Source organism: Pleurodeles waltl, chromosome 12, assembly GCF_031143425.1.
Source record: "Pleurodeles waltl isolate 20211129_DDA chromosome 12, aPleWal1.hap1.20221129, whole genome shotgun sequence".
Lineage (NCBI taxonomy): Eukaryota > Metazoa > Chordata > Amphibia > Caudata > Salamandridae > Pleurodeles > Pleurodeles waltl.
In genome coordinates, this window is record NC_090451.1 from 153147301 (window position 1) to 153164374 (window position 17074).

The 17074-nt window shown below is 44.5% G+C and overlaps 1 protein-coding gene across 1 annotated transcript in view; it reads left to right on the forward strand.

Moving 5' to 3' along the window:
* The window catches only part of PLCG2 (phospholipase C gamma 2), a 414427-nt gene that overhangs the window by 368555 nt on the left and 28798 nt on the right, over positions 1 to 17074 (forward strand). The window contains exons 30-31 of the mRNA XM_069216644.1: positions 3671 to 3838; positions 4658 to 4746. Coding sequence (XP_069072745.1) covers positions 3671 to 3838; positions 4658 to 4746 — 257 coding nt within the window. The remainder of the gene's footprint in view (positions 1 to 3670; positions 3839 to 4657; positions 4747 to 17074) is intronic.

A 17074-nucleotide genomic window follows, 5' to 3' on the forward strand; every position in this document is an offset into this window, starting at 1 on the left:
TAAAGGTTTTCGCATTGGGGGAAAGACTATTTTTTGGAGGGAGTGGTGTTTGAAAGGCCTCATGCGGGTGGATCAGTTCCTCACGGGGGACAGATGGAAGTCGTTCCCAGAACTTAATGAGGAATTTGATCTCCCCGAACACCAATCATGGTGCTTTATACAGCTCAGACACTGTCTGACGAGCCGTCTTAGGAACCCCCACAGCGACTCTCTCAATCCCTGATACTTCAATACCTGGAAACCTGGGGTCAATTGAGAGGGGCTGTATCAGGCCTACAGGCATTTTTGAATCGACACCTCTTTTCACTCCCCCTTCTAATTTATCTCAAGAATAAGTGGGAGGCACGCTTGCAGGTAGAATACGATCTAGAGGATTGGGCAGACCTAATCGAGGCCAGAGACCGCAGAGCACGAGAGGCCCGCTTGAAATTCTGTCTTTTTAAAACGTTACATGATTGGTATTGGACTCCCCAGAAACTACGTGCTGCAGTGTTACTGTCCCACGCCTCCTGCTGGAGATGTCCTCACGCACGCTGTGACTTGCCACATATTTTACATGACTGCCCGGTCATCCAGCCTTTTTGGAGATCAATAGGGGAAACCCTTAGAGAAACGTTACCCTTGCCGCCTTCCCTCACCCCTCCCCTTCTTCTGCTGCATGATACCGGAGAGCTCTACGATCTCTCCATACCGCAACATCATTTATTGCACACCGCACTAGCCACAGCAAAGATATGTATTCTCAGGTATTGGCACGCGGCAACCACCCCCTCTCACTGGGAATTGATCTCTGCAATGTATCAGGCAGCTTCCTACGAGCCCCTCATTTATGACTTGCAGGATAAAGCAGACGTGTTTTTACAAAGGTGGTCGCTCTTTCTCGCTGGGCCGGTGAGCTGAATACCCCCCACGGAGGTCACGCCACAGATGCCTAGGTGACGCTACGCTTATCTGACAAATTTATCATTACACCCCAGTGCGTTATGGTTATTATTATCCCTTTCTGCTTTGTGTCGGCCTCCATTGAGCGCATGTACACATCCTCATCTGCTCTCCATTCGGTCTTATCAAGAATGTACTGACCACTCACCTCCTTCTCTCCCCTTCCCTCCTACACGTCAGTCCCTCATGGACATGTCTTCTGTCTTCCTCCCTCCTCCTATTTGTGTTATTCCCCCCGTCACTATCTTTATCACGCTCAATCTCATTCTCATCCCCGTCTACGTCTTTGTCCCCTTTATTTTTCTTCGCACTTTCCCTCTCGCTTCTGTTTTCCCTGTTTCTTTCTTTGATGTTCTCTTCTCTCCCCTCCCCTCTTGCCTCCATTCTCATTATCAATCCATAGTTTTGTCTTTCTCTATGGGGGTCATTTTGACCTCAGCGGTCTTTTGTAAAGACCGCCGTGCGGAAGACCGCCAGTGGTGGAGGTTTGCCGCTCGGCGTATTATGACTGTTGACAGCTCTCCGTCCTTTTTCGGACGGAGTGCCACCAACAGCCATACTGGCGGGCGGCGGAGAAGTGGAGGTTGCTCCACCTCCACTGCCACGTCAACAGAACACCGCCCACCGAATCAGGTCCTGTGATTCGGCGTGGCGGTGTTCTGTTGACGGTGTGGTGTCGGTCGAGCAGCCCCCATGGCTCCCGTCCCCTCCCGGAGGATTGTCGGACCAGGTAAGTCGATCGTCCGTGAGGGGTGGGTGGGTGTTGTGTGTTGTGTGCGTGCATGGGGGTGTGTGTGTGTGTATTTAGTGGGGATGTCTGAGTGCCTGTATGATTGCGGGGGTGTGGTGAGTATGGGAATGAGTGCATCTATGTCTGTGGGTATGTCTGTATGGATGTTTGCGTGTATGTTTGAATGTGGGTGTGCGTGTCTGACTGTGTGTGTGGATGGTGGCATGTATGTCGGTGTGTGTGCGTGTATGTGTGTTGGTGGTGCCTGCGTGCGTGTCATGTGTGAGTGAGTGATGTGATGTTGGGGGTCGAGGTGGGGAGGGGGGCCCTGCCACCTTTGGGGGGTAACAGGGGTGGTGTGGGTGTAGGGGAGGGAGTCGGGGTGGGGGTGGGTATTGGGGGAGACCCCTATCAGTGCCAGGGAAGGAATTCCCTGGCACTGATAGTGCTTACCGCCATGGATTTCATGGCGGTTTCAAACCGCATGAATTCCATGGCGGTCAGCTGGGTCCAAATACCGCCAGCGGTATAGTGACGGCTGCCGGGCTGGAGACCCAGGTCTCCAGCCCGGCAGTCGTCTCCGCCCTGGCGGGCAGAACGGAGAACCGGCGGATGACCATGGCGGTAACCGCCATGGTCATAATTTAAAAAAAAAGACCGCCAGCCTGTTGGCGGTCTTACCGCCACTTCTCCGCCTTCCACCAGGGTCATAATGACCCCCTATTTGTCTTTTTAGTTTTGTATGCACCTCTTTCTTTAGATACCCGTTCCTCAACTGAGACCTTATCCATGTTACTGCATACCGACACTCAGAGACACCCACTCTTCCTATTCACATGGCTCGCACCAGGGTGCTCTTTCACTTCAAATTTCCCTCCTTTTATGGCCCTTTTCGGGTCCTCCCTTCTCTGCTCCAAGGCAGGAATATCACCCCTTCCTGCAAACCACATGGGCCACCGTTATCTGCCTTCACCCAGAGTCTCCTGGTTAGGGGTCCCACAGTGTTTTCTTTTGCCCACCCTTCGTTATCCTCCTGCAACATCTTGGCACTCCCTATCCTTTTATTTTCCTCCCAGGCATGGGTTATTGGAGCTCTAGAACTCTTGGTGATGGGGCGGTTAGAGAGGGCAGGTTTGTTAGCTCCATTAGGAATACATGTATCCATGCCCTTTCCTGGGGCCTGAGGTGAGACAGAGGGGAAGTAGACTTGTGTAATTGCAAAATAGTGGCGCTGTCTTGTTACTACATAAGGGTGTCACTGTATTTTTGCATTACTGTATTAGGGTAAGTTATTACCGTATTATCTTGTTATTGTACTATGGGTATTCCATGTATTATATTTCAGTAGAAGTTGTACGCCTTAGAAGTAGATATTAGGTAGCAGGGACCTTCTGGATGCTTTTCTAAAGTTGATTGTCTCTCTTTTTCACCCGCTTGGCACTTTTTGGTGTGGTTCTTACAGACTTTCAGATGTATACGAATTTTGGAGGCTTATTATTTGCTTTCTGTATACTGTATATTGTTTCAAAATATGACAATAAAAATATAGAACACAAAAAAAAGAAATTGCTATTAACTAAAAATGAAGTAAATGGCAAAATTTCCTTTTATGGGAAAACTCACTTGCTCTTGCCATCGTCTGCCACTTGCAATTTCCTATGCTTGTCGTGGGCCTGCAATAGCTTTAAGTGTTTTCTTTTTCATTTGTGGACTGTTTACTTTTCTCTGAGATCATGTAATAGACAGTACATGGATTTTACACCTGTTGTCTCATGTGAAAGATTTAGGGCCTGATTCTAACTTTGGAGGACGGTGTTAAACCGTCCCAAAAGTGGCGGATATACCACCTACCGTATTACGAGTTCCATAGGATATAATGGACTCGTAATACGGTAGGTGGTATATCCGCCACTTTTGGGACGGTTTAACACCGTCCTCCAAAGTTAGAATCAGGCCCTTAGTGTTCCAAAGAATCTTCATAGTCTCCTTCTGTTGCAGATGATAATGGCCTAAATCCAGTATGGGGCCGTCCACAGCAGCCGGTGTCCTTCTCCTTCCATGATCCCAACATCACATTCTTGCGCTTTGTTGTGTATGAGGAGGACGTGTTTAGTGACCCCAACTTCTTGGCACACTCTACAATCCCAATCAAAGCAATCAAGACAGGTAAAGCTATAAGTAATTTATGTTAGTATATGATCAATGGAAAGGTGACATCTTAATATCATTTTGGGGGTGGTACTATTACAACAGTCTTTTTCTTCATATGACAAATAGCTTTTAACTGCTTCTCTGTAGCATCTGGTTGTTACCTACCTTAGTACATAACGTTCATGGTACTGTCATCTCTACAGCTATTGCCTGCTTCAGAAACCTCTCTCATTCCTGTGTGATTCTTACTTCTCTAAGGGTTCTGCCTGTCTCTTATATCTCATAAAATCATGGGTCTTCTCCAAGCTGTAGTAATTCAGTCTAAACTCGCCTGTCCTTAGGTTGGGCAGCCCAAACCATGTAATTATGATCTACAAAACATACAGAAATAATGGTACCCTACCAATAGTCTACTGGTTCTGCATGTTCTCTACTTTTCCATTGAATCAGACTCTTTTATGTACATCTCTACAGCTTCTGTATGTAATCTACAAATATATATTTCTAGCTATATCACTGTGCCTTTTGTCTGTACCTACAGTTCTCCATCATTAATCTGTTTCTTTCAAATAAAGAGCCATTTTCCCAACTTATTTTGATACTGCAAGTCTGACTCTCAAAGAAAAGGCTTTTTGCCAGGAGCATTTGGTTTATAAAATGGGTTTGAGTGACCTCATGAATACTATCAATTATTTTAAGTGATGTTTAATTCAAAAAATATTTCTGCATCCTTGTATCTTCCTCATGTTTTGAGCCTACTTCCCCTGCTGCTTCACAATATCAATAACTATTTCAGGACCTCTCCATTTATTACTGTGCAAATTCTTCCCTCAGGTTTCCGATCAGTTCCACTCAAAAATGCTTACAGTGAAGACATTGAACTGGCGACTTTGCTGGTGTGTGTTCAGATGAAGACAAAACTGGTGAGTGACGAATCCTTTGTGTCTGTTTTTCTATATTCTTCAATTATTTTTGTCAGTCAAGAGACGATGCTAGATTTAGGCCATGATCACTTTAGCTCTTTAGAAGATTCCTCACTGGCTTTGTTTATCGATTACCATCATCAGCACAACTTGGTATTTTCTCATGTTTCACATATTTGGTTTCAAGTATAAGGACATGAATCAAATGCACCATTGAACAGTCACGATTTATGGTAAAAATAAGCCCAGTTAAATATACTTTGTTGACAGAATTAGGCAACTGGGTTCATTCCTTACATTTGTTTGTGGTCCAGAGTTTTTGGAACCGTCTGATGTTTTAGAGGAAGGGGTGATGTGGGAATGTGACATAAGTCCTTGGTGTCCGTTGTATCCATTTGCCAAATCACCACTTCTGAGTTAGTTTTGTTTTATGCTTTGCTGTCAGACTGTATTTTGAAGTTACCATTTAGCAATGTCACTTTCATGACCTATGTGGTGTATCGTGGACAAGAGACATGTGGAATACTTAATGTATTTCAGCAGATTTAGCTAGATATTTCTGTAGTGTCAAGCACAAGTGGAATATAGCTATTTATCCAACTATGGATATTGTACTTAACATGGTAGTGAGGACTAAGCCTCAAGTGGTCCAGAACACCATAGAGAAAAAGCATTTAAAGCAACAACGAAAGTAGGTGCAGAACCAAAAACATCTTTACAGGTAAGTGTACTATCACAACCAGCATCCCCTACTTATCGTTCTGCCAAGCTCACTATCTTAAAAATAATAAATAAGGCAGCAGACCTTTTCGATCTATGCACACAGGACCAGGATCCCCATTTCAATCCGGACCACTCCTACACTGCTCCAATTTAGGAAGGATTCACACCTCCTCAAAGAACACTACATCAGAATACTTCTGCCTCCAGAACCCAGCTACCCACTATATCGCCTTTTGACTGTGTGCTTTCCCTTGACCCTGCTCAGTGCTTTGCTGCCTTTGGCTAGATTTATGTGATACACATACCACCTACATACTTATATATATTATTACAAGAAAAATGAGGAAGCATGATCATACAAATAAAGGGGTTGGTGACATTGTTGAAATAGGAAGATAAGTCTTGAAAAACAAAGTACAACTGTATGTATACAACAGTTTCTGAGCTACAGTGTACTGCATTGAGTCAGGTTTGCTTGTCAAGTAGAGATTAGTAACAATTCTGTTGAAGTGCAGTATTTCTTTAGAAGATATAACTCATGTGCATAACTTGATAATACTACTTAGTCAAGACTTTTTGGACTATGTTTGACAGTATTGAGAAAGGATTCTATCTGCGGATTCCTCACCTTATGAGCATCCCCCAGTGCCAGACTGGTTTGGGAAACTTAAAAAGCAGTGCTCCTGCACACTGATAGATGGAGGTGTGTGGCTCTGCGCCAATGTTGTTCCGCATCTGGGGTGGCAAACAGTGCCTCATATAAGCATCACCAATGTCATCAGTTCCTTTCTTTTTGTGCCTTCTGATGTGGATCTGGAGCTTTCTTCACTTTGTCAAGTGATAAGTGATTTTTCCTTCCAAACCTTTTGCGGTGTGGAAAGGAACATGTCGCCTTCTTAGACAACAGGGTTTATGCTTTTATACACTGTTGTAAACAGATGTCTCTGACCGATCCCTATGAGATGTGTCTTTGGTGTTTGGATTTGGTGTACCACTCTGAGGCCTGCAAAGACTTCCCCAGATGAATCCGAAGGCCATTCATGAGCGCAAGGTGAAGCTTTATTTGGCAAAATGTCACATGACTCCAAGCAGGTCCTGCTACCAGTCAAAGTCGAGAATGCAAACCTGCTCCCAGTCTCCCTCTCAAAAATCATTTTCACAGTCAAAGTCTGTGGGAAAGATGAAGAAAGTACATAAGAAGTCCAAGTGGGACTCGGCTTCTTCCAACCACTCTCCATAAAAGGCACAAAGTTGTCACTGTTCCTCCACATGCTCCTCCCCTATTCTACTGTCCGTTAGCAACGTTGCAACAGGTCAAAGCCTTATAGGAGGCCATGCTGTGCATCTTTGGAATGCTGCCCTTGCCTCCAGTTGGGTTACTAGCAGCAGTTCCACCTTCAGCGCTGTCTGTACCCTTTGACCCCACTTCAGGTTCTATACTGGTGTTGATGCCATCTTTGGAATCAACACCGACCTCTGGACCGGTCCACAGACTTTGACACTAGCACTGAAGCCACCACCTCCAGAGGAGTTGCAGCCCATTATGTTTTCCAACTCTGAGCCTAATTCATCCCTACTGAGGCCATAACTAGATCCTGAGTGGTGAAGCCAGTACTCAAGCCTTCAGATCCATCCACTCTTCCCTTACGTGCGGTCATGCGCAGACAATATAGCAGTGACAATGAAGGGGATAGGGAAGAGTTTGCCCCCCCCCATGAAGAAGACAATTGGTACACAAACCTACAGGATGCCAGTGAGTTGACTACCTGACCCGATACTAGGTTGATGCTCCAGCCAGGGCCAGAAATGGAATTGAGTACATCTTTTACAACTATGATTCGGAGGGCTGTTGATGTCTTTGACCTCCACTTCCCAAATATGGAGATGCAAACAAATGTTCTCACAGATGTCCTTCAGCCTGGCCAGGCAGTGCCAAGCCTCTTTTGCCCTTCAACTAGGCTCTCATGGACACACTATTGGGCCTTAAAGCAAAACTGTGCTCCGGCCCTCCGGTCAATCAACAGGTCAACCGTCACCATTGGCTAGTTTCAGGTGACCCTTGCTTTTTACTCAGCATCCAACCCCAGAGAGTTTGGTTGTGCAACCTTGCATTGAAGTCGGCCAATGCCAGATGTCTTCTTGTACATTACACACATTCCCTTTGGGGCTTGGTTGATGAGTTCTTTCCAGCAGATCTAGAAGGCTTATGGGATTCTTTAGCCCAAACCATGTAGGATAACCTGGATGCAGCCACATCCGTCACCTGCTCTGGCCTAGACAACACCAACTGTCTAGTACAGGCCAATTGGACAAGCGTGCTGCTCCAGCCTACATATGGATGAGATCTACAGGCTCCCAGTGGACATCCAGGTGACCTTAAAGACATGCCGTTAAAAAGCATTAGTCTGTTTGGTAAAAAAGACAGCCTCAGTCCTGTAGCAATTTAAGAACAGCTAAGCTAAGGCACGTTTCTTGGGCCTTTCTGCAGCAGTCCTGCAATTTCCCCAACAGTGTAATCCTCTCCAGAGACTGGATGGTGATGTTGGATCTGCAGGGAGCCTATTTTCACATCCCTTTTCTGCAGGCCCACAGGTGCTACTAAAGTTTAAGGTGGCTCACAAGCATTTTCAGGTTGCATGCTCGCTTTGGGTCTCACTTAGTTGGTCACAAATGTGATGGCAGTGGCTGCTGTCCAAGTGCAGAGATCGAAGGTACCAGTCATCCTCCACCCCATCAAAAAGATGTTGAAGGTAGGTTCACCACAGTCAGTTACCTGACTTTGAAGTCATACCTGACTCATTCGCAGAGGCTTCCTTTCATCAGAGAAATCCTTGATGTCCAGGACATTTGGGCTATTGTAGCAATGTTCCAGCTTTTGTCCTGAGTTTAACTGAAGATTACTTTGAGGCTTCTTTGGTCTGCTTGCCTCCCACATCCTGCCTACCAACCATGCCCAATGGATTTTACAGATGGTGGAATCTGAAGCCTCAGTGGACTCAGCACCAGTGGAACCTCTTGGATTCCATCCAGGTGTCAGGGAAACTGGAAATGATCTGCAGTGGTTGCTGCTCGCTGGCAGAGGATCAGCCGCTGATCCTTCACCCTAAAGCTCCTTCTAGTGGAGACTCTGCGTGCAGATTCCTCACCGTCCTCCCACTTCCCAATTTTATGGAATGGTTGTCTTTTCTGTCTAAAAAGGTGTCAACCAGTTGCTGTTTGGCTCTGTGTCTGGGGGCTCAGATAAGCATACGAAAGAAAGTGATGTCAGCACACATGGGTGGTTCCTATATATCTCCGTTCATCACTTCCAGAGTGGAAACCTGTTGGTACTGAGCCATCCAGCACCACCTGCTAGAGTGCAGGAGCACTGCTTTCTGAATTTCCGGATCCAGCCTGGCATCTAGGGATATTCATGATGTGAGGAATCTGCGGTTACATATATTATCCAACAGAAAGAGTGTTACTGAAAGTAATTAACCTATTCATTTCTGCAAGGGCTTCTTTGTCCTAAGTAGATTAACTTTAGGTAATGTAACATCAGAGACATTGGTTCCATAAGTATCATTACTATTGCACAGCACACCCATTGGGTTAATTTGATCATCATGCATTTCTTTCAAGTTGTTAGAAATGGGGCCTCTAGTTGGCAGTGGTTTGCACCCTGTTCAAGTAGGGACCCTCACTCCTCTAGTAAGGGTGTGGACTCACCCAGGTCAGATGACCCCTGCTCACCCCCTTGGTAGCTTGGCTCAAGCAGTTAGGCTTATCTCAGAGGCAACCTGTAAAGTATTTGTACACACACACACAGTAACACAGTGAAAACACCACAAAAGTACCCCATGCCAGTTTAGAAAATAGCCAATATTTATCTGAGTAAAACAAGGCCCAAACGACAAAAATCCAACATACACAAGTAAATATATGAGTTTTCAAAGATTAAATATAGTATAGCACTTAGAAACACAATAGCTCCAACTGGGGCTACCTCAGTGGCTTGGTGGTGTTGCTTCCAACAGTCTGGTGCCACCCACGAGGGAGCGCGGCCAGCGCTAGAGTTGTGTAGACCCCGGTTACAGTACCTTGGAAAATGATGAATAAACAAAGATGTTGCATAGAGTCGGGGAGGTGAGGTGCCGCTGAAGCGGATGTGTCGTCAGTTCCTTACTTTCACGGGGAAGGTGAGGTGTCGGTTCCTTATTGGTAGGCAGGGTAGGTGAGGTGTTGGTTCCTTACTGTTACAGAGGAGGTGATGCAGCGTTGGCAGCGAGGCATCAGTTCCTTACAACAAGTCGGGGTTGATGAATCTAGCAAGTCAAGATGCAAAGAGTCAACTTTGCAGTGTCACAATCAAACCATGGAGCCACAGGTCCTGCTCAGAGTCGGAGTCGGGTGCCACAGATGTCAGTGACACAGCACTCTGGACTCACTCTATGGTGGGACTTCAGAGGCACTGCACGTCATTGGGCCTGTTTTATAGGCCGTGGTTGTTTCACTCAGCGGAGACCACAGCTCCAGTGCAGGCAGCGGCGTGGGGTCAGAGAGCGGCTCCAATTCCGAAGTTTTTCTGGAAGTCAATCCACTATTTTCTTCCTTGTTGCACCAAAACTCACTTCCAAGGACCCACAAACTGGACTTGGCACCACTTGGCAAGTCAAGACTCTTGGCAAGAGAGCCCGGGCACTGGCAGGTGAAGTCTTTGATATCCCTGAGACTTCTTAACAGGAGGCAAGCTCAGTCAAAGCTCTTGGAGAACCTTTGAAAGCAGGATGTATAAAGCCAAGTCCAGATCTTTCAGTCCCAGCAGAGAAGCAACAAGCAGCAGGCCAGCACAACAAAGCAACAGGCAGAATAGCAGTCCCTCCTACAGCATCCAGCTCTTCTTCCTAACAGAATTTCCTCAGTGCAGAAGGATTCTAAATATGTGGTGTCCGAGCTCCAGTACTTATACCCATTGTTGAAGTAGGCAAACTTCAAAGAAAACTCTTTGTAGTGCACAAGATCCTGTCTTGGCCCCAGACACACTCCAAGGGATCGGAGACAGCTTTGTGTGAGGACAGGCACAGCCCTATTCAGGTGCAAGTGTTGTCTCTTCCCAACACCCTAGGTCACGAAAACCCATGAGCCTGATGATGGGCCATCAGGGTATGCAGGGCACACCTCAGCTCCCTTTGTGTGACTGTCTATAGTGAATGCACAAACAGCTCAACTGTCATCCTGACCCAGACATGTTTTCAGGAGACGGGCGAAGGCACAGAACGGTTAAGCAAGAAAATGCCCTCTTTCTAAAAGAAGCAGTTTCAAACAATTTGAAAACCAACTTCACCCACAAATTTATTTTTAAATTGTGAGCTCAGAAACCCCAAACTCCATATATCTTTTTTTTGCTTCCAATGGGAAATAATACTTGAAAGATATTTCAACGCAATCCCCATGTTACCCTAGGCCTTGCAATAGATAAAAACTAATTTAGCCGTATTTCACTGTCAGGACATGTAAACCACACCAGTACATGTCCTACCTTTTAAATACACTGCACCCTGCCCATGGGGCTGCATTGGGCCTACTGTAGGGATGCCCTACAGGTAATAAAAGGGAAGGTTTTGGCCTGACAAATGGGGGCACTTGCCAGGTCAAAATGGCAGTTTAAAACTGCACATGCAGACACTGTAGTGGCAGGTCTGAGACATGTTTACAGAGCTACTCATGTGGGTGGCACAGTCAGTGCTACAGGCCCACTAGCAGCTTTTGATTTACAGGCCCTGGGCACACATAGTAGTAAATCAAATATGCCAATCATGGATAAACCAATCACCAATACAATTTAGACAGGGAGCACTTGCACTTTAGCACTGGTCTGCCTAGAGTCCTAAAACCAACAAAAACGAAATGCAGCTAACAGTCAAAAACATATACCTGCAAAAGGGCCACCTCCAACACAATTTTAATCCTGCTAGAGGTGACAGGCCTAGGTTGCACTTCTCCCCAACTTTTTGCCTTCCTCTTCCATTTTTTTACCAGTTCCATTTTTTGTTGGCCTTAGGACTGTGTGCACTTTACCACTGCTAACCAGTGCTAAAGTGTGTGTGCTCTTTCCTTTAAACATAGTAAGAATTGCCTGACAGGCAATTGCCACACTTAGTTTACTTGTACCTTTTTAGTACAGTGGTACTACATATATTCAGGGCCTGTAAATTCAAAGCTACTAGTGGGTCTGCAGCATTTATTTTGTCACCCACCTACGTAACCTTTCAGCATGTCTCAGACCTGCCATTGCAGCCTGTGTGGACAGTTTTAAACTGTCATGTCGACCTGGCAAAATAAACCTTTTGCCAGGTCTAAACTTTCCATACATATCTCACCCCTAGCATAGGTCCTAAGTAACCCATAGGTCAGGGTGCAGTGTGTGTTAAAAGTTGGACATTTACCTTTACCTTTTACATGTCCAGGCAGTGAAAAACTCCTAACTTAATTTGGCACTACTACAGGACTGGACTCTCCCACAGGTTAACATTAGGTTAACCTATTACATTTAATAAGTAATAACTTTCCATTGGGAGCAGAAAGAAATACCATATTTGGTGTCTAAACAATTGTAATTTAGGCCATCTTTAAAGGTAAAGTCTGATTATAACTCACAATTCTGAAATTGCCACCTTTAGAAAGTTGGAATTTTTCTGTCCCAGCTGTTTGGCAACTGTATCCTGGGTTACATGACTAGGTGTAGTTGGTAGTGAAATAAAGGGCAATATGTGTTTCCAGGATGGGCCGTCTCTGAGTTGATGAGGAGGAGGAGCTGTCATCTACCACACTTCAACATCACATGGGCTGTACCTGGGAACACTCACACAGGGGTTGACGCTGTGACCAGCTTTTCAGTGCACTGTTGGACCTGTGAAAGAATCATATGGACTGCTCTGCTGCTGTGCAGGAAGGACTGATACTTTGCTGCCCTCCTGCCTGACTGAAAGGACTGGCTGTACATCTTGAACATAGGACCACCAGAGTGCCTTCAAGGGCTAGTTGGCTATTCTCCTGATCAGAGCCTCAGGGACAAAAAGGGCTCCAGCCATCTTAAACCCAGCACCTGGACTCTACTTGCTGTGAGTCTTGCCCCGTCCCCGCACCCCTTCACCCCCACACCAAGTGGTGCCAACCCAGTCCTGGAGCCTTGGAAGTGGGCCTGAAGGTACTTTGCCAGTCCAGCTATGGAACTGTGAGCAGAACTGATGCAGCATGACGCATCTGTCAAAGCTGCTTTTGAACCGCTGCATGTAGTGCATTTCTTGTGCTGGACCTTACATCACAGCCTGGACATGGGAACCGCCGCTATGTGACACATCCTTGTTGCATGCCTTCGTATTGCAAGCCCCTCTTCGAAGGCATCCTTTTCATCGCTGCCCCACAGTTTCCCTGGAACCTTCGGTGCATGACACATCTTCAACACAGGACTTCGCATTGCAAGCTCCTTGTCACAACATCCTCAATGACTACGCAGGAATCTGAATCGCACACTTGCAGCTCCTCTGAATGCTGCACAACACATCTTCAACGTGGGATCCCGTAATGCTCCTCATCCAGGATTCAAGGTGCTTTGTTCAGCAGTCCTAACTTGCTCCAAGTATCCGGCCTAAACTCCATCACGGTTGTTGGCCTGTATTTGTGACTTTGACCCATTCTGGCATAACAAATAACCACAGTTGGTGCTTTGTGCTTCTAGGCACTGTTTTCACTTTATATTTTAAAAATGCATATCTTTGGTGTCTACTGATTGGATTTTTGCTATTTGGTATCAATTTATGAAATTTTACTCTACTTGTCTTAATTGGTGTGGGAATTTACTGATGTTCTGTTTTCACTTTATTACTGTTTGAAGTGCTAAATACATTGCCTCTAAGATAAGCCAGACTGCTTTGCGCCAAGCAGAGATTAATTTGGGCTATGCTTGTGTTTCACCCTGACAATAATTGTGGTTGCTGCTTGAGTGTTGTTTCACCCCCTCCAGCAGTAATCCAATTACCAAAAAATCCTCTACCCATTCGAGCACCAAATTGTCTCAATTGGGACATGTACATGGTGAGCTTTTGAAATTGCAGGTGTTTTAGTTATTCTTTTTAACACATCTTAAACATGATTACTGGTCCCAGAATAATCCTTACTTTCATAGCTGAGCATCTGAAACCTTTAATAAAACGCCCTCTGACCCTCTGAACTCATCATAACAGTAAGTGAACTGCTCTGCGTATTTCAGTAGCTTTTGTCAAGGCAAAACTCCTAAAGCATTTCACCACTACACTTCAAGCCGTAAAATAATAGTGCTTATTTACAGCAAATCAACCTCTGAAGATTTCTAATACATCAAGATAAACATTGATTAACAAAGCCAATAGGTTTGTCCTTTGTATGGTTCGTGCCCATATGCATGTACCTTCCATGCACACATTGATATACATGATACATACATGTCAATATGCAATGCATCATACCTAGTGGCACTCACACACTCATATAGATCAACACATATGCCACCACACAAGCACACAGAGGAGCTCATGCACCGAGACTTACAGGCCCTCATGCACACAGTTACCAATATTCATGCACCCATTCATATATACAGCCTGACGTGCAGTTGCCTATACATATTAGTTGCTTTTACAGTGCCTTTTAATTTTTTGAGGCTACCTGAAAGCACTAAATGAGAGAGCAGAGTGGGAAGCAGGGAAGCTGAAGGAACATTGTATAGGTAGCCTGTTACTCACTTTAGATATTTGGTTGTCATTAAGGAAATAATTGAAAACAATAGTCTGCAGGTTATAGAAGTAAGGAGGAGAGAGAAAAAGGTATAAACATAAACCTAGGGTGTCCACTGGGGCACTCTGTGACTGATGGAGAGGTGTCTGCCTGATATAGAGGTAAGACTAGTAGTTTTTTAGAAAATACTCCCGGAAAAGATAGGAAGAGCCTGAACCTGTAGCCACTAACTAATACACAGAGGCAGATTCATACATCAAAAAACATACATGCACACAGATTGTCCCTCATAACAGAGCTCAGTCAGACTGCACAAAAGCTGGCACACATGAAGGGACAGTATGACAAACTGACAGAAAGACTAACGGACAGGTTTATGACTACCAATTTCATGTCGACCTAATCCTTACACTTTAGTCATTCTATCATACTTGAGATAGATATAAGATTGACGTTACTGCCTAATTATTTCTTGACCTCTTTTCAGACAAATAAATCCTACCTAATGATGGAATGCTCCATCCACCATGTTCAGTCAGTGGTTGTTCTCTTTAAAATGATCATCTGTTTGTAACACTGCAGTGCTTTCTACATGGCAGTTCAATCCTTGGCCTTTGCTATAACCATTAATGGACAGTACTTCAATTCAGTACCCACCTAACTCTGTTTTACTATCCCTGTCAAGAAATTAGGATGATACAGTTTCAAAGTTTGCTGTTATGCACATTTAATTCCAGAAGTTTGCAAAATGAAGCACTTATGTCTGTATCTTAGATGTTCAGGATGGAGAAGAAAAAAATAGTTACTTCCTGATCTTGTGAAGACAGTGGATGAGGCAGACTTGTTCAGGAATACGCACACCAGAGGCTGGGGCCCCAGTGTAAATGTTAACCAAAGTAGGCTGTTAGATCTCAATAAGAAGTTCAGGGTGAAAATAAGAAAAACTATGAGTTCCTCTCTGATATTTTTAAGCCAACATATGAGCCTAGGTCTCAACTATTTACGTTTGTGGCTGATATCAGTAACTGCACTGGTGCTGATAACGTCCAGAGAAAGGCATTGATTCTAGAATAACAAATATGCGATGTTGGAATGTATGTCGGAAACCTTATTCTTGTTTTTATTTTTTTGTATACAGAATAGTTTCAATATAGAACTCTGTCATACAATCAACATGGTGTTGAATCAGTCTTGAACCTTCAACTCCAGTTTACACAAATATAAATTATTCATGTTTGGTTGCATTTCTGATAACCCAGTTATCTGCCTCAATTTTAACTAGGTGTAGCAAATTTATAATGAGACATACTAATTGGTCTGGTTGGAAGGAAATGAGAAGCTTAGTTTAATGAGGGTTGTATTTGAGATGATGAGCCATAATCCACATGTGATTTCTGTCAATAGTCATAGGGGCTAAAGTGATGTCTTCAGGGGAGGTGACCTTTATGTAGATCTCGGTGCCATCAGTGTGTTAGTGGTAAGTGACACTAGATTGCTTGATTTTTCACTAATTGTTCCATGTTTAGGTTAGAAAGTGCAGGGGGCTAACACAGAACCAGGAGGAACACCTTGAGACATGCCTTGGATGGAAGAGTCTATTTTGACCATGTGTGATCAGTTCTTTGGGATTATGTAAACCAGTACATTCCTATATCACTAAATCCTGTGTTATGATGACAATGAGGCTGTCATAATGTACAGTGTCAAATGCAGTGGAGATTTCAAGTAGGATTGGGGGGGTAAGAGTCACCTTTGTCAAGCCAGAGCATCATCAATGATTAGCAAAATGACAATTTCAGCACCCCCCATGTCATAAAACCAGATTAAAAACCATTTTAGAGTGATTTCCTGATATAGATTGATTCGATAGATTGTGTACGCGACTTTCCAAGATTGTGGCAAAGAAATGATGCCCAAAGACAAGCGGTAAACATTTGGGTACACAAGGGGCCAAGATAATTTGTGTTTTAAGTGGGGGAGTGCCTTGACCATGATGCACAAGCCAGTTCCATGTTGGCTGTGGACTGAGTAGCACTCGAGGATCATATAGTTAATCTTAGTTAATCTTAATCTTTTTTTCTTTTCATTCAAGTCCTTGCCGAACCAGAAGGCAGACTTCTCACATTTGACTCTTTGCTTCTTTAACGCAATAGACTTATTCACAATTTTAAAGAATACTACATTGAATGTTAAAATCCCATTGTGTTTGGCAGGAGAAGTAGGGAGAAAAATTTTAAATCAGCAGGTAAGGTGTATTCTATTGGTACTACTCACATCTCTGATCAGTCTTTGTGATGCTTAGAGAGGTCTCCTCTTGTGGACCTATGAGAGGGCAAACAGAAGGGAATCTCAGTGTTTTCCCTTCAATTCAGTCCACTTCAATGGTGTTGTTGACTGACCTTTTTCAAGTAGAAAAGGGGCTAGGAGGGAGTCATCATTCTCTTTGGGTTTGCCTCAGTGCTGAGGTTACCAACACAAATGTTGTCCTTGTATGACAGTGTGAGGTAAGCGGTCACAAAGTCAACAAAAGTTTCAGTGACAACATAATTATCACCAGTAAGATGGTCACTGATTTGAAATACAGTATTGTTTGAGGCAATGGACTTAAGTTTAGCTGCACATTTTCGGAAAGTGGGGGTAGGAGTCAGAGGCCATAATGTGACAAGGTATGGGATTTCTGTGGATGAAGGGCCCTCCGCCCCCAATTTTTCCTATCCTATCTTGTCTTAAAATGGAGTATTCAGGTGGAAGAAGGTGGTCCATAGATGTTTGGGAGTTCACGTTGAACAAAGTTTCAGTCTAGTTCACCAAATCCAGATTGTAGTCGATTAGAATATGTGCTAATTCAATGCAG